This window comes from Microtus pennsylvanicus, chromosome 1, assembly GCF_037038515.1.
Source record: "Microtus pennsylvanicus isolate mMicPen1 chromosome 1, mMicPen1.hap1, whole genome shotgun sequence".
Lineage (NCBI taxonomy): Eukaryota > Metazoa > Chordata > Mammalia > Rodentia > Cricetidae > Microtus > Microtus pennsylvanicus.
The window spans coordinates 198,651,936-198,679,303 of record NC_134579.1 but is presented as its reverse complement, the minus strand read 5'-3'; the positions used below and the strand labels follow the sequence as shown (position 1 = coordinate 198,679,303).

Sequence of the window (27,368 nt, the reverse complement as noted above, 5' to 3'; positions counted from 1 at the left end):
TGCGGCAATGGCTCGCACGCTGGTTGTTCTATTATAATCATATGCGCAGTTCATCTACAAAACCTGACATTTTGAACTCTCCCCCACCTTTCAGAATCTGATGGCATTTGTCCAGCATGGAACACAGAGGTTGGCATTTCAGAAAACATTTACAAGCGTTTCTTACAGATGACTAGTGTTCAGAACAACCCTTCTGACTCTTTGAAAGACACAAAAGATGTCTAAGAGGTGCCATCTGCCCTTTAGACTTTGCAGTCTTGTTAGAAGGAAGTTTGCTAGTAAATGGAGTGCATGCTCCTGAATTCCACACATGCTCTGAGAAAAGCCGGGCCTTGGAGGTTAGTGGGAAGATGTTTGAAGCAGGACTGGGGGGCTGAGGCAACAGTAAGTCTCTGCCTCCTAATGCTCTCCCTCTGTAAGCCATTCCCTCAAGAACTGACTGTGTGGATTTCATCATGGGAGCTCCAGTTCCTGCTCTTCCAAGTATTGACATGCCTTGAATTCATCAAGTACAGTCACATCGATCGTGTCTTGACCTAGAACCTTTCAAAGGCACGTGAGAGCTGGTAGGACAGAGACCCAATCTGCTGGCTCTTTCTAATTCTCCTGAAGTAGCTAAGCTTCAGCTGAGTTCCTTCCTTATGGCTCCATCAGTCCCCAAGACTGACCTAAATTTTGATTGGACAAACACGCCAATCAGTTAGCTTCTGGGGAATTTGTGATACCAGCTCATATGAGTACCTCTCAGGTGCTTGCTTTCCCTGGTGGCCCCATATAGACTAATACTCAACTGAACCCATTCTCTCTCTAAATATGTATTGGACACACCTAACTAGAAAATTTGAAATTAAAATAACTCAAAATTCAAAACTCATTGAGCACCAATATGATGGTATATGTGGAAATGCTAGGCTTGACCTCATGAGACGAATTGCAGTCAAAATATAAAATCATCCTCAAACTGTGTACGTTGATCAACTTTCAGTCACTATAATAAATGCCCAGGGCAATCAAGCTATAAAGAGAAAAGGTTGATTTTGGATCACAGTTTGGGAGGTTTGAGTCCATGATCAGTGGGCCCTATGGCTCTGAACCTGTGTTACCACAGTGTATTGTGTCAGGAATATCCAGTGCAGTTAAAATCTTCACCTGGTACCCAAGGAGCACAGAAGAAAAAGGGAAAATATGAGAGCCCACGTTTCCCCTTTAAAAATATGGCCCTACTCACATAAATATCTTCTACTGGCCTCTACCTTTTAAGGCTTTTCCTGCTTCCCAACAATATTTTGGAGGCTTGGTGCCCAGGGAGAACCCATGAGCCAATGCTAGGTTGAGACTTGGAACTTTTTCCCAGAGTATCACATGACATACATGCAAATATTTCAAAATCTGGAAAAGAAAATCCAAACTTGTGGATATGTCTCACTCGAAGCATTTCAAAGAAAGGATGCCCAATGTGTATCTCTTAATGAACTTCACAACATGGAACTCTGGCGCATTTGTCTACAATTACTCCTTACTTTTTCTGCCAGAAAGAAGGTTCAGGAAGGAAATCTGTGTCATTTACTGCGTCCACGCTGATTAGCATATTATCTGGCACACAGTGGGCTCCAGAAAATACTTCCTGGATATACGGGTACAGGAATGGTGGGTGGCATGGGAGGAATACAAGAACCCAAGTCAGTGGCACACACATTTTTTTAACATGTACAAAGCAGAGAATAGAACAGACGGTGGAAGCAGGAGACACAGGAACACTAACAAGACATTGTGAGAAACCCAGGCACAGGCAGTTACTAATAGCAACGAATGGCAGGATTTGAACTTCACACCTATTAGGGTGCAAAAACTGCTGAGACTGAATGATTCAGGCCTAAGAATGGAAATGATGACTCTAAAGTCCAGTCACGAGATTTCATTTTAGTCACTAGACATAATTAGAAAGTTAAATATTTTGAGCAAAGGGCTCTATGTGAGGAAACTTACAAGTGTAGTGTTGGGCTGTTGGGTAGCTTCATACAGTGGAACTGACTGTCTGATAGAGGGAAAAGAGCTACCTGAAAAAATAATTTTGCAGATGCTTTATGGGAAGCAGAGGGAAAACCTGCCTGGGTTTTACCCTCGTCTAACCACATAAAGGTATTGAAACCCTGTCAGATATGTGTGGCCTTGATTCTCCAGAAGACAAAAGATTCACTTTACAAAAAGGTGTACATATACTTCTATCACTAAAGTTATTCATGTCCCTTTATAAAAATAATTCATATTAATGACTTTAACACTATTAAACCCTTCAGTGAAAATTGTGTATAATTTTTGGCCATGGTGCAAGACCTCATTAGTGAAGTTTACGACATGCATTGTGTTTCACAAATTGTCATGAATGGGGAAGGCTTATGGAAGAATTGAGTAGCTATACATTTTTTTCTTTTGTGGAGACAGCATCCAGTGATACAGACTAGGCTATAATCCTTTTGTGTCTGCTTATGCTTAGTTCTTATACGCACTGATCTCTGTTCTGCATCAGGTATTTTAAAATGAATTCCCGTTTGGAAAAATTGTTCCAAATTCATTAAATGATGTATTTGACTTAAATCTTAAAAACACCAGATATTATACATTAACATTAGTCCAGGCTCTATATGTAGTGTCATAGAAGATATAAAGGCCCAGGTTCATTGTTTTAAAAGCTACTTGACAACAGGAAAATGCTGAGCTGAACTTGACTGTTGTGAAAGAGTTGAATTTGCTTAGAAACCATACACCTAGTGGGTGAGCTCTTACTCCAGCTTAATCAGATGTAACTCAGAGGCAAATAATATTTACTAATAGGTTGACTGCAAATATTAATGATGTAATTTGTAAGATATTGAACTTGGCACGGAGAGAAGAAGAAGCAGCCACAAAATCTCTGTTTTCTTCCTTTCAAGATGTACAATGTTTAGTTGACTATGGTTGCCCTTTGTTTCTGCAGCGTTCTTGGTACCTGAAGTATAAAAATAGAACTCTGAAATTGCCTTTGACATACAAAATTTCTTCTCATCAATGTTTAATGCTTCGTTTTAAATGTTATGTTTGGATAAATAAAAGATGTGCTTCATTCCAAGGTCCATGTTTGCAATTAAATTCCACTCTGGTCCAAAGCACGTTGAAGTTCTGGCTGCCTCTCTCTCCTTACATCATCAGAAAGTGACGATAAGCATCATTGGTATGGCCCACCCCCAAAGGCCAGCAACAAGGAAGAAGAAGCAAACCTTGACCATAGACGACACAGTCATTCCATCTCTACCTAATCAAGCATTGGTATTTATGGACACAAATAATTTTGTAAGCACTAAAAATGACTACTTATTTCAGAAAACTGAGAGTCAGAAAGAATTCAGGAGAGGAAACCTAGGGTAAAAGTGGAGAGCAAGCATGAGAACGGAGAGATTTGAACAGTGATTTCCAAATTTGCAAACCTACCTCAAATAGCTAGGTACTTCGTGGGAAACTCTGTGGTTGATGTCATTGGCAGTTCATCTTCAGAATTTCCAACAAATATCAATTAATGCGGGCAAGAAAGTATATCCTAATCCTGGGAGCATGCTAATGCCTTGCGCGATACCGTTAAACTCAACAGTTCTCCTACTTGCCTGAACATTAAATTCTCAGTGTGCATATCTCGTGGAAGCAATTAGCGGCTCACGAAATTAGTATAAAATGGCATGTTATCTATGTTGTTTCCCTTCTTTGCCACTCAAATGCCTTCTTGTTGGTTTTCTTTCCATAACTTTTCCAAGTGTTCCTTTTGACTGAAACCATGTGACAAGCCTTTCTACTTTGTCTGTGGATATAGAAAATTTGCAGCTTATTTTGCTGTTGTAAAGATGAGTGTTTGCAATACAAGGGAAAAAACCATTAAAAACAAATTCCAATGGCATGAAAACAAACAGAAGACTTCTTTTTGAGATGTTTCATCTGCCGCTGTGCACACTTAGCCAAGCTTACCAATCTATTCTCAAGAGGTCAAAGTCACTCCACAATTAAAACGAAAACTAGGAAGAACAATTAAGAAGAAAACCAGCATCATCCTCAGCGCACTTAGCATTGAAACACAAGCCTGTTTTCACGTTTTGAAGTCTTCTTTTTAAAGAGCACTGATTTCTACAATAACGTAAGCATCCAGCAAACAAATGCCCGCAGAAGTAGGTCTATCAAGTACTCATTAGTTTTCCTTAGAAAAGGATTCTTACATGAATCCTGGGTGTTCTTAAAAACACTCATTTGCAGAATTATAAAACGCTGGAATAACACAGTGGTCTTTATGATAAATTATACTGGTAAACATCTGCTTCACTGTAACTACAACGCACAATAACGTGTTGAGGACTGAGGTCAGTGGGGGAGCATTAGACTTGTAAGCCCAGGGTCCCGAGTGTGGTCCTCACCACGGAGACACAGAGCACGAAGGAGAGTAATGTGATCAGTAATAAATATAAGGAGGCTTTCAGAGAACACAAATACATTTCTGTTTTAATTACAAAGAAATCTGTATTAAGCTTGTATGGTTTATTAGGATAACTGTAACTATTACAGTCCCTTACATCAGGACTGATAACCTCCCAGGCAAGAGTGCACACATGGGCACATATGAAAAGTATGTACATATGTGTGTATGATATACGTCTATATGTTAAATACATGTGTTGTAAGCATGTATGCAGCATCTCTACAAAGTGTCGTGGCTGTCAAAATTATAGATAATTGTACAACAACACAACTCCACTAGCAGATTAGAGAGAGAAGGTAAACATTATGCCAAATAAAGTCTGCAAACAAAGCGAACTCTCGCAGAAGCAGTCTCTTTGAAAACACGTAAACTCTCATGGGGGCGGTTGCCCCTCCAGCCACCCATCTTCTGAAACAGTGCCTTTGATAGTTCAGACACTTTGCTATGAGAGCCTTCTAAAAGTCACTTCTCCTGTTTCAAAATTTAAGTTTTAAACCTGCTTAAAATAAAACGCCTTTGTGTTTATATCTTCTTATAGAGCAGCCTGGCCTTTATACAAATTGTTTTAGGGCCTAGGGGAATTTTCCCACCCTGGGTCTGGTCCTCTTTCCATCTGCATTGAAAAAATGAAGCTTTTGAAAGTCTCTCCACTCTAGAGCCTCCTATGAGATCTGCCACAGGCTGGTGGGGGAGGCGGGCAGGGAAGGGGCATTAGCTGTTTGTAGGTTCACTGGGCTGAAGATATACATTTTTAAATACATATTTAAATAGGTGGAAAACCTAAATAAACCAACTACCCAGCTTTATCTCAAATCCATGGTTAGTAAGGAATCGCCCTTCTGTGTGTGTGTGTGTGTGTGTGTGTGTGTGTGTGTGTGTGTGTGTGTAAACTTTCCACCTACTTTGAACTTCTATGGCTAACACAGAAGGTGTTTTTAATTCAACAGTTCCAAAATAGGTTTTGCCACCTTTTCCTTAAAATTCATTCTGTGTTCCATAGTGTCAGACTATTCGATTCTCAAACTAGAAACCCCAAAGGTCTCCTTTGACTAGGCAAGCTCTGCCTACGTGCACACTCAGCAGGCTCTGATGCATAGCCAATGCGCCCTTCCACTCCATCCCCACTGAGCCACCCACATCAATTTCCAATTATACTCCTGGGCCAGCCACCTGACTGCTCGCCTTGCTCCTTCTCCACGCTGTCACTTGCATTTCTGCTTAAGCCATAAGAACACATACTGTTCACAGGCCGAACACATACTGCTAGAAGATAGACTGTTCGCAAGGCAGCCTGCTTCAGTGTTCCGATGACACTCTAAAGAGCATGTGACAGCCATTGGAGCAAAAGCAGTGCATGAATTATCTTTTTCTCTCCATTCCAATCTTAGGAGATGGGTAGAGGGATTGTTATCTCTTAGGGATGGGGGATGGAAGCATATGAAGTTTCTATCACTTGTTCATGGTCCCTGAGGTGACAGAATCCTTCTTCATGGATGTTCTTGGTGACTCTGTTGTCAACCTTCTTCGAGCTACGAAACAGAAGGCAAAAATCCAAGGGCTCTCAGTGGCTACTGCCTTCTGTCTAAATCATAGCACCTTTTACCATCCATACCATGTGAGGAAAACAAAATATGTTGATTTCAAGCAAGGAAAATGAGCCAAAAAAATGGGAAATAATAGTTTACAATTCTCTGTCCTATAGACTGTGGGTGACCTTGTTCCATAAGGTGTGAAGTGACCTTGTCCAGCAGAATGTGGGTGATCATGTTCTGTAGACTGTGGATGACCTTGTCCCATAGGCTGTGGAGTGACCTTGTCCCATAGACTGTGGAGTGACCTCGTCCCATAGTCTATGGAGTGACCTCGTCCCATAGACTCTGGAGTGACCTCGTCCCACAGACTGTGGGTGACCTTGTTCTGTAGACTGCGGAGTGACCTTGTCCCATAGGCTGTGGAGTGACCTTGTCCCACAGATTGTGTGGTGACCTTGTCCCATAGACTGTAGAGTGACCTAGTCCCGTAGGCTGTGGGGTGACCTTGTTTGGGATATTCACCATCCAGTTCTCATCATGAATGCCTCAACCTCTTTTCAAGTCTCACTCATGAGACCCTCCTGAGGAACTGAGGCAAGAAGAGGCAGAGGGACAGAAATGTACCGGCACAGTGACTTGGACTACAGCTGTGGCCATGGGTTAGTAAATAAAGGGCCACCCCTCTGAGGTGGGGAAACTTCTGAGAAGAAATAGCAGTAGGGGTTTTAAAAAAAGATTGTGGGTTGCTGAGAGTATCCTGACATAGTCTGTATACATAGTTTGATAAATATTTTATTGTTATTCCCGGAAACGCTTTTAAAGGAAGACCTAAGCCAGCAGTAATGGGGGAAGGAATGGCTCCTTCCCTGAGACAGTGGGAATGTCAGTTCTGCTTTAAAGGGAAGACTGGATCCCAAAGGCAACATCTCTGAGAAGCTCAAACCTCACCCAAAGGGACAGAATCCCCTGTGGTGGCTCTTTTCCTTGTTTAACAACAGAAACCACATGAAAACATCTCTGATGTGGTGTTCTGATTGATCGAAATGAATCGAAGCCATTTAGCTCGTGCGAGCCCCATTGTTGTCTTTCTGCCTAAGGATTGTGCAAGTCCCTATGGGGAAAGGGGACTTGCTGGAAGGGGTTGTAGCTCCTTCAGGAAGAAACTGATGACCCACTGTCATGATGGAGTTCAGCTCCGAATAGCAGAGTTCAGATAGCCACCCCTGAAATCCACTTCTGATTAGAGATAGATGCAAATATTCAACAATATTGTTTTATTTAAATGAAACTGGAGAAGCTTCAATGCTCCAAGTGAACTGGACCGCTTGGCATCATGGGAAAGATACTCAGTTCTGAGTTTTTTTGGCTTTGTTGCTGGCTGCTTATTACCAGCACATCTTACATGCTTTTCTTACAGAAAATAAAGTTCCTCAGAGTATATGTAGGGAATTGATGTTTATGTTTTCCTCTGCTTGACTGGCGCTTACATCATTCAAAAAAATGACTACACAAAGTGTTCACTGATGGCCAATTACGCAGCCTTATGAGAAAACATTATTTCTGAACTTTTCAAATAATGCCACTGAAAGTCTGTCATTCTGTTGAAAGGCATGCATACCTACCTATATTGGTGATTACTTCTAAAACTGGAAATAATGAAGAAATTTCTGTTTTAAGAGTCACTTTCCAGAGCACAGTACTACGCTCGAAACTTGTCAAAAGCATGGTATTTTGTTAGTGGCATTTAGTTATGCAAACAAATACAACTGCTAAACACTTATTCACCCAGAGCTATAGTTAGCTAAAAGAGAAATAATCAGCCTTCACAATTTTGAAGCCTCCAAAAACGCTGCTCCAGTATGCTGTTCCTTGGATTTTTTCTCAAATGGGGTCTTTAAATAAATATTTGAGTCAGTGAAGAGGGGCATTTAATGAATTAATGTGATGATTCTGCCAGGACGCCAGTATATTTAATTCTGGGTGGCTGGAGTTTTAAAAGAGGCGAAATTAAGGATGCTGGCTTGTTTGTTTGTTTGTTTGTTTGTTTTTACTCACTTTTCTATTGTAATCAGAGGAGCTCTGATTGATCTTTGGAATGTGCCATGTCATAGAAGAGCAGACTTTGGAAGTTTCATGCCAAGCTCTAAAGCATAGTGTCCTAGCCAGCGTGGGTCTATAGGTATACGCATGAATCCAGCTTTCCTCCACCTACACACACACACACACACACACACACACACACACCACACACACACACACTACACACACCACACACAGACGCACGCATGCACACACACACCACACACACACACACACACCACACGCCACACACAGACGCACGCATGCACACACACACACCACACACACCACACACAGACGCACGCATGCACACACACACACACCACACACACCACACACAGACGCACGCATGCACACACACACACACACACACACCACACACACCACACACAGACGCACGCATGCACACACCTTCTCTTACACCTTTATTTCTTCTGCTCCCCCTAGGGCTTTCAATCCTAATAGTATGCTGCTCTAATTTCCTTAAGTTTGTTCAAAATGTCCAAGCCGGAATAATTGTAATGAGTGTTTCATGCCTGGCCAGCTGTTCTATCAAAGACCACAGAATACGCTGCCTTTAAAACCCCTGCATGCCAGGCTACCTACACAGATGACTGAAACTGACCGATTTCCTAACAAACTCCTTTACCACAAGGGGGGAGTGGTCTTGGGGCATAGGATAGATCATAAACAGTGAATCCTCTCAGGAGAGCTCCCAGGGCGCCGGGTGCTGCAGACACCACTATGCAGCCAGAGCACTAGGTGACCAACAGAGCACTAGGTGACCGACCGAGCACCAGGTGACTGACCTACTGAGTTCCAGAGGGAAGCTAACCCAGAGCGCAGCTGGGGATGGGGGGGTCAGAAAATGGGAGCAATCCCACAGTATGTAGCTTCTAAAAGTTCCTACAGCAAAGCAAGAAGAATAAAAACTCCCTGAGAAGTAAAGATTTGAATTAATTGTCTAAAATACTTCCCCCGTTCTGTTTGTGCAGCTCTCGTATAAAGGCGGTATGAACAAATGCTGTTTTAAAAGATTGATAACCAATGACTATATTCTCAGATTAAAATATCACAACATACAGCAACACTTTTGACATTGGTTTCTAATAGGAGAATAAAAGCATCACATCAAACAGTTCTTATGTTACTACACAGCAAATAGTGTAACGTTCTCAAAAATTCATCCAGCTCTTTAATACTAACTCCCTTTACCTTCTGCCATCCCTTAGCAAAGAGTTTTGTCATTAACTATATGCATTTTTTTGCACCCACTGTGCTGAGCACAAAAGAGCAAACACCACATTTCCTGCAACCTAAATAGAATAGCAGTGCAGTCTTCCAAAAGGTGACCCGGGGCATGTTAATCTGTGTCCCCAATTCCTAAAACTTCAAAGAGAACACGGATTTCCTGGTGGCCCATCGGGGTTAACACACTGCATGCCTCCCAATCTGGAACAGTGAAGTCCAGAATGCAAGCGACAGATAGGAAAAGATGCATGCTGCAGAGGGGATATAGGGTGCAGGGGAAGTCAGCAGCTAGGAAGAATTCAGGCTCATTTGACCTACCGGCTTTATCCATGTCTCAGGAGTGGCGAGGCGAGTCCTGCAGCTGGCAGCCCAGAGCCCTGGCTCTTCTGACTAAACGGAGCACCCTGCCCTTATACTGATTATCAGCCCTCGCTGGCACACAGAGCACACTTCACGCACTGTCTGCAGGAGCCACCGCCAGGAAATTTATATCTCCAAGGATGACAAACAGCCATTAGCTCCATTACAGGCTGATTAAGAGAGACTGAGCCTATCAAGTGGGTACTTGAGTCCCCCGGGGTTTCCACCTCTGTTCTAAGCAAAGGAGAAAAAGAAAGAAAGAAAGAAAATGCTTGCAGTGTTGAATGTGCTGCACGTTTGGGGGAGAAAAAAAAAAAGTGCACATGCTATGCAAAAACACACTGCCTTCCAAAAGATGCCAGAGCCAACAGGAACAGGAAAAGGCACGGATAATCGAAAGGTAACAGGGAATCTCCAAAAATACTCCAATGGAGGATCCTTTCTGGGGGTTAGGCTAAGTGGGCTTCAACCCTTAGGACTAATATCACAGAAAGACCGGATGACTTTTCCTGTTCAGAGTAGAAAGTGTTTGCTTGTTGTTGGGGGGCAAGGACAGGCAGATAAAATGTTTAAATGCATTGCTGTCCAATTTTAGTGGTTTTTTTTATTGTAATTAATTTCCATATTCCTGCGCAGAATTTTTTATCCACCTGCCCTCAGCACAAAACATAAAGGGAATTCACTAGTGCCACGAATCAAAGGAGACACTTGCCAAAGGGGGTCGGGGGTAGAGCGGCTGTGTCTCACTCTCTGCAGTTATTCGAGCAGTGGGCACCCGAGGGTCAAAAGAGATGAAAATCTGAAAGGCCACTGCACTTCTGTCCCGTAATTGGGCTGTGTAAACAAGACCTTCAAAGACACGCAAGACGCCTTATGATATGAGAGTTCAGAGCGCCGCAGGGTCCTGAGGAAACCTCATCCAGGGCCATGTGGCTGTAATCACACGAGATCCGAGGGCCCAAACAGCTCTGTTTTCTGCATTTTGTCAGGTATAGGAAGATGATTTACAATGCTCTCATTGGATCGACAGTACAAGAAATATACACTACATGAGGCTTTGTGGGATCGTCCTGAAAGGGGGGGGGGTAAAGGAAAAGCTGGTGGTGTAGCTCTGGTGGCAGAGGGCTTGCTTAGCATGCTGGAAGGTTAGAGTTCTAAGCCCAGGCCATCATAAAACCAAGTGTGACAATGCACACCTGTCACCGCAATACTTGAGAAGCAGAGGTAGGGGTGTCAGGTACACAGCAAGAAAAAACAAAAACAACAATCTTTGGTATTATTAATATTGCCTATGCTTATTAAATCATAAAAGGGAGCTACTTATTACAGATTTTTTTCACTGGAACTCCTAATGACAAACCACTTACCTAGTCCACCAATGCAACGGCATTTAGTGACTTGTGCTTCTGTGGTGAGTTCAGACACTCCTGTGGCTGTTCGGTTCTTTCAGAGGAAAAACCAACCACGGCACTCAGGCATATCACCGGTACTCAGGCGTATCACCAGTAACTCTGAAGTAGTTCCTTTGAAGTTCCTATGTTTCTCAGCCATTCTGCCCTCCCCTTGCCCTGCTCTTCCATGCCAACCTCCCAAAGCATCCCAGATGATGCAAGCAAAAGTATGGGCAAGCTAGAGAGACTTCTGGAAGTAACAGAGCCATCATCGAGAGGCTCTATGAAACAGGGCACTACCTACAAGCTGCACTCAGGATCCCATCTCCCTGTGGCAGTCGCCGGTCCCCCAGTAACTTTTTATCCATATTAATTTTAATTCTGTCACATGATTTCAAAGATTTATCACTCCATGGATTCAAATAAAGAGAGCTTAGTTCCCATAAAACTAAAGTCACTGTGGCCTGCACACCTCATCAACGTGCCCTGATTAAGATGTGACTGTCATCAGCACAAAATCTAGGGCAAACTAACTATTTTTGAGGGGGAATTGACAGAGAAATATGAAAAAGAGTAAGTACATGCTTAAGTCTGAGGCCTTGGCAAGACATAGCTGAACATCACCAATGGAAAGTTCTTATCCCCCACACAGATATCATTATGCTATCTTTGTTCGTGGTTCCAAAATTTAAGCTGTGGTTCCTCTTCTTGTTGTACCACACCTCTAAAGGACTAACGGATGGTGTTCTGGATGCTTGTCTTGTTGGTTATTTGAAATACACTTTAAAATGCTGAGCAGGTTCCTTGGACAACCCATAAATAGTCATTGGTGCAATTTATATCAGACCCACAAGCCCTTACATGCAATTTAAAAATGCGTGAAGTTCTGGAAAATCTTACCTCTGTTTAAGTTTATTAAATGCTAAAATACATTCGGTGTCCCAAACCCATTTGAATACTACTTAAAATCTTTATTTCATTCAGAGTGAACAAGCATGTTTTTCTGTAGCAATTTTAATGTTACTGTCTGTATGAATTCACTCAGACTATACTGAGGACAAGCCACTTTTGTATAGTCTATGCCTTTGTATGGCCTTTCTTTAAGAAAAAAAAAAGCATGAATTCAGAAACACAGTTGATACCCAATTCAGACCAGTGGAGGATCACAATCCTCCAGGACAGTTTTGCAGTCCAAAATGGTAGGTGCTAATTTCCTTTGGTGATAGATATGCTGATTGGCTTGATTTAAGCATATAACATCATGTAGATATGTCACAACATCAGGCCATGCTTCATAACTATATGTAGTTTGATACATTTAGTTTATCAACTTAAGAGCACTAAAAAAACTGTAAAAATAAAATAGGTGGCAAAAAACTTTAACTTGTTTTGCGACAAGACCCCTTTAGTCCATGAAGAAACTCACTTTCTCCTGTTCTCCCCGGCTAATCTCCCAAACCACTCCAGATAATGCAAGATGAGCCACACAGGGAGACTTCTAGAAATAATGAAACTGTTAGCAAGTATCTATCATGAACCAGGCTCTGCTGATAAGCTGTCTGCAGGACCCAAGATCTCATTGCCCTGTTCCAGCCACTATTACCCCAATGACTTTTTCGCTCTTCTTGCTCAGCACCTAGAAAGGTCACATAGCAAGGAAAAGGTACAATCCGTGGTCCACTGTCCTCAAGGCACAGGGAGAACCCCTCCTTCCACCCATTTAATTCAGAAGCACATGTATACTTTAGCTGAGGAATGTGTGAGTATAAAGTTCTCACTGGGAGCTTTCAATTGTCCCAGAGATGCCATGTGGCATAGGAACTGCACCGATCTGCCTGAATATCCTCTACTATGTTTCTAAATAGGAGTTTAGCTCCTGACTTTGTTAACCCTCCCAGATGTACAGTTTCTAGCTTGCTGGCAATCACCATTTGAAGCTGGAGGTAATTTGGACCACCTGCGCCCGCAGGACCCTCAATGCTACCCCACCTTCAGAAAGAGGGTTACGACCCTCACCATCTGGTTTCCTTCTTTTTTATAGAGAGTGTTTGGAGAATGTTGTTTAGAAGATGTTTGACAACATACAGAAAGGGAGGAAACATTTGCAAACTATACATCTGACCAGGGGTTAACATCCAAAATACACAAGGAACCCCAAAAAGCTGAAGAGAAAAATATTCCCCTCAAAGACTCTGATTTTAAAATGAGGTGAAAGATGTAAATAGACAGACATTTGCAAAACAAGGCAAGAAATGGCCAACACATATGTGAGCAAAATGATCCCCATTGCCATCATCAGAGAGATCCGTGTCAAAACCACGGGACATCACTTCCCTCTAGTTAGAATCGCTGGTACCAAAAGGCAAACATGTTGGCAAGGGAATAAAGAGAAAAATTGGGCCTCTTACACACTTTTGATGGAAATGTAAATTACCACAGCTATGGAAAACAATGCGGAGGTTTTTTTTTTTAAAAAAAAAAGCAAACTAAAAATAGAACACCAGATGATCAAACAACTACAGTACTGCTTGTGTTTATAAAGACAACGAAATCAATATATTGAAGAGGCATCTGCATGTCCGTGTTTACCTAAGCTGTGGAACCAACCTGGGGGAGCCTCAATGTGAGGTAGTAAATACGTGGCTGGGTATTAGTTGTCCATTAAAAATAGAATATGAAATCCTGTCATTGATGACAGAACAAATCCAGGAACTGTTGACGTGAAACAGGCCAGAAACAAGAGACAAATGTTGCATGATCTCGCCCACTTAGAACCATAGATAAAGACAACTGGATAGTGGTTAGCAGATACCTGAAGAGGGGAAATGGGAGAAGAGAGAAGGTTGGGCAACAGAAGACAGGCCCCAGGGTCTTAGAACACAGAAGGTGACCACAGTTTCCAATAGTGTACTGAACATATCTAACAGAAAAGAACGTGAATGTTGTCAGCTCCCCCACCCACAGTGACAGTGATCCGAGGTGACAGACAAGCTAATCACCCTGATTGATCATTACAGAATTTACTGAGCTAACCCAATAGTACAATGTAACCACGTGTCCTCATTTGCGTTCTGTCGCTGTGATCAACCACCGGCCAAAAGCAACCTGGGGAAGAAATGGTTTATTCCATCTTACACCGCCATGTCCCACTCCATCATCAAAGGAAGCCAAGGCAGGAACCTGAAGCCAGGAACTGAAGCACAGACCATGGAGGAACACGGCTTGCTGCCTTTCCTTCCATGACTTGTCCAGCTTGCTTTCTTTTATAACCTAAGACCAAAAACTAATCATGAAAGCCCTCCAAAGATATACCCACAACTCAACCCGACAGAGGCAATTCTTCAGCTGTGGCTCCCTCTTCCCGCATGACTCTAGTTCATGTCAAATTGACAAATACATGTATACAGTTAATTTAAAAAAAAAATAATCCAAATTTCACATTTTATAGGACCAAGCAAACATAAAATGTTTATGACTCCAAACTTGTTCAATTTAGGTAACAACTGCAAAAGCCAGTGACAGCACTAATGTGAACATCTTTAGTGTATCTTTCTTTAGAAAACTCTGTTAGGGGCTGGAGAGATGGCTCAGCGGTTAAGAGCACTGACTGCTCTTCCAGAGGACCCAGGTTCGATTCCCAGCACCCACATGGCAGCTCACAACCGTCTGAAAATGCAGTTCCATGATCTGACACCTTCACACCAACGAACATAATAAAGTTAAATAAATAAATAAAAGTTAAAAAAAACTCTGTTAATGGGGCTGGAGAGAAAGCTCAGTGGTTAGGAGAACTGGAAGAGCCATCATGAGGACCAGAATTTGGATCTCAGAGCCCCTCCTGAACCCCAGCTCAATTGAGAAACATCGCCAAGAGGATCACTGTGTTTGCTGCTCTCCAGCCTAGCTCAGAAAACAAGCGTCTCAGACTCAGAGAGGAATCCTGCCTCAAAGGAACAGGTGGAATGTGATAAAGGAGGCCACCCAAGACCCTCTTCTAGGCTCCACGTGCATGCACAGATTTGTCTGGGTTTCCTATAAAGTTATTCAGGGTTCACTAATCAAGATTAAACTTGTAGTTCTGGAGCTTAAATATAGCTCATATATTTAGCAAATGCTTTACCCTTAAACTGTATCTTAGCCCTTTGTATCAGTTCTTAAGTTTCCTAATAGATGGGGGATGGGGAAGGGGTCACAGGGAGGACCCTGGGCAACAGCATTCTTCATTTTAGAGTTCTGGGGGGGGGGGGATTCAGGGCAGTTCCTATGGATGCTGTGAACAGCCAAAGCCAGAGACACATTTCCAACGGGCAGAGAAGTTCTTGACTCTCAGGTTCAAAATGCCATACTTCAGTGCATGCACTGGATTCCTTGCAAAGCCAGACTCTCCCTTACCATGGAAAAATTAAGAGAATAAATTGCTCAAGTTATTCTGTTGCTTGCCCCTTCTTCCCCCACAAGAACTGTCCCAACAGCTCCTGGAAACGAAGCTTAGTCTGTTTGGCTGCTTGACCTTTTCACGTTCTGATTTTTTCCTAAGATATATATTTTTAAAATGTGCTGGAATATCAACGTCCCATGAGAAAGATTGCTCCCAGTTCCTTTAGAAACAAATTTTGCTGGGAATCTGTTCTGAAGGTATCTTGGCCACTGATTTTACAAAAACAGCTATAAGACATAATTTTGATAAGCCAAGTTCTAGGGTTCATAACTCTCCTATGACTAACCCAAATTTCTGACCCATTAGCAGACAAACAAATTCCTCAAAAATAAAAATACATGCAAGAAAGTTCTGTCACAATCTTTCCAGGAGAGTCTGGGCTTAAGCATGAGGCATCTGCCTGATACTTTTGCCGTCTGGATTTTAGACAGTGCAGCTGTGGGGTGCCTGTGTTTAGGGTTACTTGAATAATCTCCTCTGGAGATTTCCCTGAAGTTGAAGGGTGTGTTTGGGGATTCCTGAACCAATTGCTAATATTCATTGCTCTCAGTTTACCAGTGGCATTTCCCACATAGTATCTTTTTTAAAAAGCGTGTCTTTGACAGTTTCATACAAGTATACAGTGTAGCTAGATTGTTTGCCCCATTGCCGTCTCCTCCACCACCCACTCTTGCTAACCCCTTCTTCTTCCAAACTAGTTTCCTTCCTAGTTAGATCTTTTGTTTCATTTTTTCAAGACAATGTTTCTCTGCATAGCCACCATGCTCAGAATTCTGGGGGTGAAACCCAGGTCCTCGTGCTTATATAGCAAGCATTGTATCAACTGGGTCACAGTGCCACACTTATCCAACATCTTGGGTCTGGAGAAATATCTCTGTTGGTAAAGTTTGCCTTGCATGCACAAGGTGCTAGGTTTGGTCCCCAGCATCTCATAAAGGCGTGGTGCTGAAGGCCTTTAATCCTGACACATAGGAAGTAGAGAAGGAGAATCTTGAGTTCAGAGTTATCCTCAGTTATATCAAGAGTACAGCGTTCAGTACCATCATGAGGTTCAAGAAACACCATCTTAAAAAAAGAAAAAGGAAGCTGGGTAGTGGTGGCACACTCCTTTAATCCTAGCACTCAGGAAGCAGAGACAGGAGCATCTCCACAGTACTGATGGGTTTTCAGGAGCACCACGTGAGAAAGGAGACGCCACACCTGAACAGAATGCTTGACTGACTCAAGAGACGAGGTTAAAAAACCCACAACTTCATAAGGCCACAATGAAAAGCTAAGTTCTCTAATTGAGAATTTGTAGTAGTAGGAGGCCGCTTGATCATTCCCAGCTTTCCAACCCGAAATAATCACTCAGAAATGATATTATTTGCAATACTGTTTGGCCAATAGCTTAGGCGTATTGCTAGCTAGCTCTTACATCTAGAATTGACCCATCCATTATATCTATATTTTACTATGAGGCTCATGGTCTACCATCAAGGTTCCAGCTAACAGCTCATATCTTTCCCCTCTGGTAGCTACATGGCTTCTCACGTCTCCACCTTCTTTCTCCCAGCATTCGGTTTAGTTTCCCCCTCCCCCGCCCCGCCTAGCTCTACTCTGCCCTATCACAGGCCAAGCCAGGTTCTTTATTCATTAACCAATAAAATCAACACATATACAGAAGGACTTCCCATACCAAGAATTAGTAAGTTTCATGTTGATAAGTGCTGGATCAACATTATCCCCTCAAAATCGTGTAGGTACCCCCAAAGTGTCCTTAGAAATTCTGACTAGAGTGAGGCACAGACAGACAAGACAGAGGTGACTTCAATACCATAAAACAATTGAAAGACAAGGAAAAAAAGGAAAAATCCAATGACGTGAACCAGACGAGATAAATAAAGCAGCCAAATTATGAAATAGTCAAGTGTCACTTAGTAATGGGACACGGTCTGGAATGGGCCATTGGACAATCTTGTCCTTGTATAAATGTCACATGCTGTGCTTACACATTCTTAAATGTGGAAGTCAATCATAGGATGCAGCCCTAGTTCAGTCAAAAGACATGTGAAGCCCTAGATAGATTGAAGATGCTTCTAGAAGAACGAGGCATTCCTTTTACAGTGACTGTGCTCCGTAAGTGGAAGGCATATGCACAAAAACATCTATGAATTATGGTGGAGGGGATGCGTAAACCAATGACATAGTCACTTATCACCATCAAGCATTACATGATGAGTGCAATTGCAGAGATTATACTTTTCCATGGAGGACATGCTCCATTTACAGTAGCGTCACTGCATGCAGGAGCCCTGCATTGTGCTAGGACATTACAATGGCGATGATGTGACGAGGCAATAGAAATAGGATAATGGACAATCTTCAGCTCCCTTACAGTCCTAGGGGACCACTCTGCAATATGGGTGTCATCAATGGGAAGAGTGTCCTTACGTAGTACATGACTGTAACTTACTACAGCTAGTACTGAAATGAACAAGTAACATGATTTCCCTGTTGATTATGAATTCCACACTACAGAGGAGGTAATAAGGGTGCTCATCAAGAGATAAATTGTATCTATAAAAATAATCAAGTATGAAAAATGAATAAATAAATAGGAAACAAGAAAGAGGCATGGAATTTAGGCCGATATAGACGCCTCCTGAATCATTTTAGGATGCCTGAAGAAAAGAATTTCAGGGAATCCCTGATGCCATCCTATCCATACTATCGTTAATTATCAAAGTATTGCATAGTTATTGGTGCAAAGACTGAAAATGACCATAGGATGGTACCGTATCTTAGTAAAATGAAAAGAAAACCAGAGAGAAGGTACTGTTTAAAGAAAGACACAGTAAGAAGCTAAGAAAATGTATTGTTTATTATTGACTTGCTGTGATAATTTTATATAAACAAAAAAATGAACAAAACAAGGTGGATAAGACCGAAGGAACAATAACTGAGGTTAGTGCATGTATACCCGCATATGTGTACACACACACACACACACACACACACACACACAAAAGTAAAACTGTATAAATATGAGAAATGAGAAAGTTTAAAGTTTCAAAAGCAAATAAGTTTTGGATAACTTTAGGTTTGGGCATGATAGATAGTTTTAGATTTTTTTTTTGTTAAGAAAATTTATAGTTCTATATCGTCTTGAAAACTTGGAGTATCTACTAAAAGAATGGTAATAGCTTGGTGGCATTAAACAGCTGTCTCTAGGTATCAGAGAAATGACCCAGTGGCTAAAGGCACTTGTCCAGCAAGCCTAGTGACCCGAGCTTGATTCCTGGAAGCCATGGAAAGGTGGTCAAGAGAAAACTGACTTTGCAATGCTGTCCTCTGACCTCCACGTGCAGGCCATGGCATTTGTGCCACCTCCCCTCCAACACACACAAATAAAATATGTAAACTAAACCCCTCAACACACACATCAATAAAATATGAACACTAAAATCTGCTCTAGCCTGGGTGGAATGTGTATCAAAGAGCAGAACAAAATGATTCACTGCTGTGAGGAAAGACCGCAGAAGAACATCTGCCAACATTTATTTTTATGTAAAGATAAGAAGCCAGGCAGAGGGCGCAGCTTGATGTTAGGGTGCTTGCCTTACGTCTGTGAGGTCCCGAGTCCTTCCCCAGCCCAAATAAATGAATAAATAAGCAAACAATACGCTATTAAGCAACAGTAATATTTAGCCTACATATTTCCTTGGCATCTCCACCCTGACCAGCTACCAAACTCACAACTTGCTGAATGGGGTTCGACTCATGGGGTTGACATAAATTAGGATGCAGATTTTGTGATCTAGTTGGAAAAGCTTTAAAAGGGAGAATTTTCACGGCTTTTCAGCTCATTCACTAAGATTACAAAAGAAGCAACACGCATTGATTGGCTTTTCTGAACAACCGTGGACAAAAGAGAACAAGCCATTTGCTAGCTGGGTTTTCACCAAGAATTATCCATAAAGGTCCGTGGGATTCACAGGACCCAGCCAACGGGTCTTCAACTTCTTTCAGCCAACACTTCTTCAAAGAGGTGTTTTTCTACTCTGACATTAAAAAGAAGAAAAATCAACTTATTATGAACCAATTCGTGAAAGTGCTCTTTTGTGAGTCATTAGATCAAGGTTTTAAACCATTATGCTATTTATTGCTCTCATTCAAAAATTAAAAACTTTTATCAATAAAATGCATGTCTTAGTCATGCACTCCACTTGCCCTTTTGAAATGTTCATCTTGTCTTGAGCTTGGCTTTCAAGGTGTTTTATTTTTATGCTGCATAATATGCATGATTCATACCAGACAATGTAACTTTTTAATTATATATTCACATATATATTGAGAGAGCATGGCGATTTCTGTGATAAATTACTGCAGTGCCCCACTTCCTGGCTATCTGTAGCATCAGTTAATTCTACCAAAATGTTTTTTTGTCCTCACTCCATTCATTCATTCATTCATTCAGAGCTATTGCCATGACCATCTATAAGTCTATATATCTTCCTTCTGGTCAGCAAACTCTCTGACACATGTCTTTCCCTATTTAGTCACTAGACATCACTTCCTCCTTCTTCCCTCCATTCCTCTCCCTCTCTCCCTTGATACTGTCACTTTTACACTGAAGCCTTTCCTAGCTAGCAGGAAATACAAGAATCTTCCATCGCTCCACTTCTACTCGTTACCACATAAACCTACACTGACATTTTTATTACATCTCTCTTGTTTGGTTTTTGAGACAGGATATTACGTATCCAAATTGGCCTTGATCTTTCTACGTAGCTAAAGATGTCTTCGGACCTCTTATCCTCCTGTCTCTAGCTCCTCAGTGCTGAGATGACAGGCCCAAACCACCAAGCCTACTTTTTGTGCAGTGGTAATGATTGAATCCAAGGCATCCTGCATGTTAGACAAGTATTCCAACTGAGTCTACATCCCCAAGCCCTATTTAAGGATTATTCTTTGTGTTCCTTGGTATATGTTTTCTGGATGATAGGACCCAAAAGGACAATGTTGTCTTTACTACACTACAGCAGAGGAACAGAGTGTCATTGGCTCTAGGTTAGAATTCTCATTCTATGAAAAACTGGCACCAAGATTAACTTGGGGTAGCCGATCTCAGCTGTGCTGTCTAAGCACTAGATTTACTCATTGCATTATCTCAACACTCCTCTTCTCATGGCTCCTCTGTGCCCTTGCAGTTCCCAAATCATACTTTTCAGAAGGGAGATGCATTGCTGTTTCTATTGCTGTGAAGAGGCTTACATTTTCAGAGGTTTAGTCCATTATTACCATTGTACAGCTTTGTGGTGTGCTAGCAGACATGGTGCTGGAGAAGTAGCCAAGCGTCCTACATCTTGCAGGCAACAGGAAGTGAACTGAGACACTGGAAGGTATCTTGAGCATATATGAGACCTCAAAGCCCCACTTCATGGTGACACACTTCCTCCAACAAGACAAGCAAGGCCACACCTTCTCACCTTCTAAGAGTGCCACTTCCTTTGGGTCCATTGTCTTTCAAACCACTACAAAGAGATCAAAGGTGTAGACTCGTTTTCCTCTTAATGGCATCTCCCAAGATTTTCAAGCTTTTACTCCTTTGTCTAATCTTTGCCTCCTCGTGCTCCTTTTTAAATAACTCTTGTAATTTTCATAGAATTAATGCTCATCTATGAGTTGATGGGACTATTGCCTTTTTGTTCCCAAGGTATACATCCTAACCCAGAGGCTTATGCATGCTAGGTAAGCACTCTACCATTGAGCTGCATTCTCAGACAAGCTGAGTTTATTTTTAAAATGAGTACTTAGCAGACTTTTTGATCTTGCACATTTTGGGCACTTAACATCAGTGTGGATATTATTAGTACTGCATGAAGAAGACAGATGCTCAAGTGTATACCCAGGAGGAGATCCTGATTAGAAAAAAACCCTCCTCTGTCACAAAGTAAAAGCCATGGGATGTCCCCTCTCAATGCCAAAGAATGAGAGATGAGAAAGAGCCTCTGAGACCATAAAAGCCCAATCTTCTGCAGCGAGTGTCTAGGTAGATGCATGGTATCTCGGGAATGGAAAATCAAAACAAAAACAACTCTATTCTATCAGAACATCTAAGTTGATGGAATTCCTAGGTTCCGTGTAAAAGAACCTGTTTTAAAACTGTTGGTTTCTCTCTCAATTTGACTAGTAAAGGCTAATTTTTCATGTCTTGGCAAAAACAAAAACAACAATCAACGTCTCTTGGTCTTCAATAGCATTCAGTGGTCTTGGTGTGAAAATCACCATGTGCTGTGGAATAATCTTTCTGTACACTGTGAAAATGTGTTGCTCTCATTGCTAATAAATTGCTGACTGACTGATAGTGAGGCAGGATTTTCGAGGCAATGAGAATGCCGGAAAGAAGGGCGGAGTCAGAAGAGTCACAAGAAAGGCAGAAAGAAGCAAGATGAATGTCCCATGTTGAAAAACGGTACCACCTTGTGGCAGAGCATAGATAAGAAGTATGGGTTGATTTAGGTTGTAAGAGTCGGTTAGTAAGAAGTCTAAGCTATCGGCTACGTGTTTATAATTAATGTTAAGTCTCTGTGTTGGTTATTTGGGAACTGGCAAGGTGGGAAAGAAAAGGCCACCTACAACCATGGTGGGCCATTGCATCGATTTGAGCGTCTTTCTAAATTCCAGAAGACACCAGCATTTTAAGATTGTTTCTGAAGGAAGTCTAAATCATAAATCTATAAGCCAAAGCACAATGATGCACGCTTGCCATTACCCAGATCGATGTACGTGTCACTCTAAGGATTTTTAAAAATCATTTTCAGAAACTTCACATGCACTTTTTTTCCCTATGGCCAGTGTTCAAAAAATGATTGGGTCAGCAGCAGTTCAACCACTTCACAGCCGTGTGAAAGAAAGCTCCTGTCTGATGTGAGCTGGGTAATTGCCCCCAAAAAGAGAGCTCTTGGTCCTATTGTTCAGTGAAAAAGGCAGACTAACACCCAAAGGACAGTGACCACTGCATGTGGGGGATGTCCTCTCTTACAAATTAGTGAATAAGGGAAGAAACATGGTCTTGAAAATCTGCCCCAGAAACCCACAGCTTAAGAAAGTTCTCTCTTCAAGCTACAGTTAGCGAACCCACCACGATGAATTCACATCAGTCAGGGAATCTACCTCACGTATTCACTTCACTGTGACCAAATTCCCAACAGGAAGCTTAGTAGAAGAAGGTTTTCTTCTGGCTCACGGTTGAGTGACTTCCAGTCCATCGTGGCAGGGAAGGCAGTAATACCGACAGGAATGTGAGCTAGCTCAGCGCAGCCCACTTCAAAAAGCAGAGAGACAAGAAGGCTAGAGTTCAGACCAGTTTTCTCCTTCAGTCCCATGAGACTGTACCACCTTCATTGGGGTAGATCTTCCCTCCTCAGTAAAAGGCCAGGAAGGAAACTCTTCCACAGACACTCCTACACAAAGGGGTGCCTCGTTAAAGCTTTAAGTGTTGGTTAATCTAATCAAACTAACGAACAAAACTAATCCTTGCATTGTCAACCAAGGAGCTGACAAGCTTCCCCCAGCTGATGGAGGGTTGGTAGCCTTGGGTGGGGGACCTGACTGGGGCAGTGCTCCACCCATGGTCACTAAAGGAATGTTCTCCGATAGGTAGGGGGATAAAAAAGAGGTAAGAGCAGGGCACCTTGGCTTGTGCTTGTCATGTAGCCACTGGGGAAAGCAAGGTGAGAGGGTCATTTGAGTCTGATAGGTAGAGATCATCTGTGGCAATACAGTGTCACTGCATCTAATAAAATAGTGGAAGAAAGGAAGGGAAGAAGAATGACCAATGATTCAACGTTGCCAACTTCCGGTCTAATCAAGTGTGAGCCCATGATGTGGTTATTTGGCCAGGCTGGACAGGAAAAGCTTTACGTGAGGCATGGGCTCTGAGTTGCACAGAGTCCACACTGCCCCTTGTCTTGTTCAGGCTATAGACACACACATGGGCTGCCTGGCCCCCAAAAGCATTTAGCTCAAGCCAGTGGAACACACTTACAACCCCTTAGATCCCATCTGGATTCTTGGTTCTATAAAGACAGGTTGGTATAAAGACAGGTTCCTGTATCGCAGGAAGAGGTAGGAGGAAGTAAATCAAGAGCCATTCCTACACTGACACCACCCTGCAACCAACAATGTTCTTGGCATGGGATCTGTCTGGGATTCATTAAACAAGGTACTCTGGGCTGCGAGGGACTTAAATTCAAACAGGACCGTTTCTTTATTGATGAGGTGTTTGTTGGCGGGGGTGATTTCTTATTACACTCGCATTGGCTGCCTCTCCTCTATTACGAACCACGAAAACAGGATATCGTCTCATTCTTCCTCACAGTCCCTAGGATATCACAGAATGTGGGTTGATTGCTTTTGGAATGAGTGAGTGACCAGGCTCGTGATGGACAGCCCGGTTTACATTGTGGTCCAAGCAGGGCCATTGTTTTGGTTATTTCAGCAGCAGGAAAATCTTTAAAATTCTTAAAGTCTACCTTTCACTTTCAAAAAAAAAAATCTTTCATCTGTTTCTCCCTGAGCTTCTTACAGAGTCCAGGGAAGTTTCTACCCACATCTCAGAGCCCAAAATGTGTAGAGTGGGGTATCAATATTTGTCACCCTTGCGATTTTATCTTATCTGGGCATCCATTGGAGAAGGAAGTAGAGGTGACCCAAATATTTCCTTATTAGCAAAAGTGACACTCTGGAGCCAAGTGCTGAGTCCCCAAAGGGCTAACTGTTCAATGGAGGTCAGAGTGAGTAGCTACTCAGTTCAGCTAATGAACTTGGCCACATCGGTTAACTTGACACAGTGAACAGTGAGCGCCAATACCAGCATCTCCACAGACTTGTCAGGAGAAACAACCAGCAAACGTCTCTGAGGCGGGTCAGATCCAGTGCAACTACCAAGGAAGATGCTCAGGAGCTATAGAAGAAAAGGAGGTGAGTGTCTGCATCTAAAATGCAGAACAAGACAGATTTTCACTAACATTAAAGTTTCACCAGGCTCTAACATACAAGCAGGTACATGGGTCAGGATGGGCGGTTGTTCTTGGAGAAACTTAGCCTTCTTCTGCTGGCTTGCTGTGTCTAGTTGGTGGCTCTGCTCTCAGATTGTTTCTGTCAATGTCTTTTCATCAGTATCAGTTTGGTGTTGCTGCTGTAACAAAACATTACACAGTTACCAGCTTAATGCAACTTTGACTCGCTCTTTTTAAAAATATTTTTATGGGTAGGAGTAATTTTTGTCTGGGTGTATGTGTAAGCCTGGTACCTTTGGAGGCCATAAAGGTGCATCAAATTTCCTGGAAGTAAATTTAGGGATGCCTGTGAACCATCATATAGGTACTGGGAACTGAACCCTGGTCCTCTGGGAGAGCAGCCAGTATTCTTACCCACTGAGAGACTGTTCCAACCCCTCAGTTCATTCATGTAGAAATATAAAATGAGTCTTGACGGGCCATCATCAAGGTGTTGAGAGGGCTGGGATCTTGTCAGGAGTACTAATCATGTCCCTTCTAGCCTAGAGGCTGGGGCATTCTTTTGGTTGTAGCCCCTTCACCCAGAACTTTGCCTCCATGGTCATGTGGACTTCTCCTCTTTTGGTTTCCTTGTCTCCATCTTATAAACTCTTGTATTTTTATTGCTATCAACTGTACAATCCGGATAACTTTCTGAATTCAGTGTTAACCTTAAGTTAACCTTCCTTTAACTCCCCCTTTAACATATAAAACAGCATATTTACAGATTTAGAGTTTATGATGTTGAAAACTATTATTCAATCCACACCACATTACCCTGTCTTAGTAAAAACATCTCATCAAGTTAAAAATTAGTATTACTCTGATGATGATGATGAAGATGATGATGGCGATTACTAGTGTGTGTGCAAACACACGCATGGGGAGGCCAGTGAGTGCCATGGCATGCATTTGAAGCCAGAGGACAACGTTGTGGGGTCAGTTGTGCTCTTTGTACCTTTACATGGGATGGACCTGAGGTCACCAGTGTTGCACAGAAAGTGTTGTTATTGGCCAGTCCATCTCACTGGCCCCTCCTGCCAACTTTTAAGAAGATTCCCCTCCTCCAGGAACAGGCACAGAGCAGCCCAAATCCTCATAGTCGCTTTCCTAGGTGCACCTGAAGGTTTTTTTTTTTTTTTTTCGTATTGGGGAAAAAGATATGGCTGACGGGAGGAGGGATTAGCACAGGGCGCCAAGTAGTGTGATTTGAGCTGGTAATGAAAAAGTATGTAGTGAGAGACCAGGAGAATTCCAGTAATATAGAATTTCAGCATAGTAGACATGGGAGATTTCACAGAATCTAGCTTCATATGGCATTCCAAAACCTGGCTCCTGGATGCCTCTGCAGCGAACACCAACAGTATTTAGGCCAATGACAAACATTTTAAAAACATTTTTAACAAGAACTCAAGTGCAACCATATGTACAGAGAGGAATGTTGCCGGGAGGGGGGGAGGGGGAGGGCTCCCTCTAACCCTTTTGCATCTGGCTCTTTGCCAGGAAAAATACAACTGAAGAGAAAGGCAAGAATCCAGTGAAAGTCAAAACTAAACTGCAAAGATGCCGTGTGTGTCGTATCTCCTGTCACAAGCCAGTGCTCCTGCATTTGGCACAGGGCGGTGGAGAGTGGGGATTTGAGGTCCTGGATGGTGGCTGATGGGAACAGTCACAGGCAGCCATTTGGTGGAAATGCATGGTCTTTGCCACCCACTGGGAAGCCAGTGTCAGGTTTCAGAGCAATTGTGGGAGTTAACACAGCAAAGTGGCTGATGTTCCCTAGAAGAACGCAAGCCAGCAAAACCGAAGAGCTATTTCTCTGACTTCTGGGCAGCTAGGGTGAGCAAGTGTCTCCCTGGAAAGAATTCCTGTCCCTCCTCTACTCTGGGAAAGAGTGCTCTTCCATGGTGTGGGGACGGGTGCGTTAGGGAGGAAATACACAAGATAGGTTCAAAGAGGAGGAAGGAAAACTACAGAGCTTCACAAACATGGTGTGGGCTTGACCTGCACCCTGGGAGCACAGAATCCACGAATGGAGAGAGGAGAGCAGTGTGGACAACAAGGGCATGGCTGCCACCAGTCACAGGGCAGGGGGCAGGATCGTGGGTCAACCCATTGAGTTCATGCGATCTGCAGTTAGATCTATGAGCACTAACAACAGCTACACAGTTGGAGGCTGTGGTGTTTGATTGAGGGATTTGGTATTTCCGAAACATTACCTCGCTGCCTGCTACGTTATCCACTTGGAAACATGGCGTGTTAAGCATATGTCGATGATGCTGTGGTCAGAATCCGAGGGCACCAACAGGTAAGACAGTCTTGCCCAGTACCACTCAGGCAAAGGGCAGTCTCAGCAACATGAATAACTACCAAGAAACAGCCCCAAGAAAGGATGATCATCCCAACCCAGAAAGGGGCCATGAAGAGCTAAAAAGGGAAAGAAACTCACAGATCGGGCTTTCTGAGTCAAGGAAAGTATTTCCATAACTAGTTTTTCTTTTCTGGTTTGGGTTTTGGCTTTTCAAGACAGGGGTTTCTCTGTGTTACAGCCCTAGCTGTCCTGGAACTTACTCTGTAGACCAGGCTGGCCTCGACCTCACAGAGAGATCTGCCTGCCTCTGCCTCCTGAGTGCTGGAATTAAAGGTGAGCGCCAGAGCACCCAGCTTCATAGCCAGTTTTACAGGACCAAATACCAAGATTCAATGGCGATAGATGTATCTAGTCGAGAAAGTATCTGTAATTCATCTGAGACAGCTGAATTATTTAATTTGCGTCATGGC

The 27,368-nt window shown here is 42.6% G+C and overlaps 1 protein-coding gene across 6 annotated transcripts in view; it reads right to left on the bottom strand.

The window, feature by feature from the left end:
* Phactr2 (phosphatase and actin regulator 2) overlaps positions 1 to 27,368 on the bottom strand; it is a 268,456-nt gene that overhangs the window by 179,625 nt on the left and 61,463 nt on the right. The window contains exon 1 of one of the 6 annotated variants that reach the window (XM_075948789.1): positions 9,673 to 10,035. The exons of 4 other annotated variants lie outside the window; for them this stretch is intronic. In XM_075948789.1, the coding sequence (XP_075804904.1) occupies positions 9,673 to 9,685 (13 nt within the window). In that variant the 5' untranslated portion in view covers positions 9,686 to 10,035. Of the gene's footprint in view, positions 1 to 9,672; positions 10,036 to 27,368 lie in introns of those variants that run through there. One more of the 6 variants, XM_075948769.1, reaches the window with a different exon arrangement.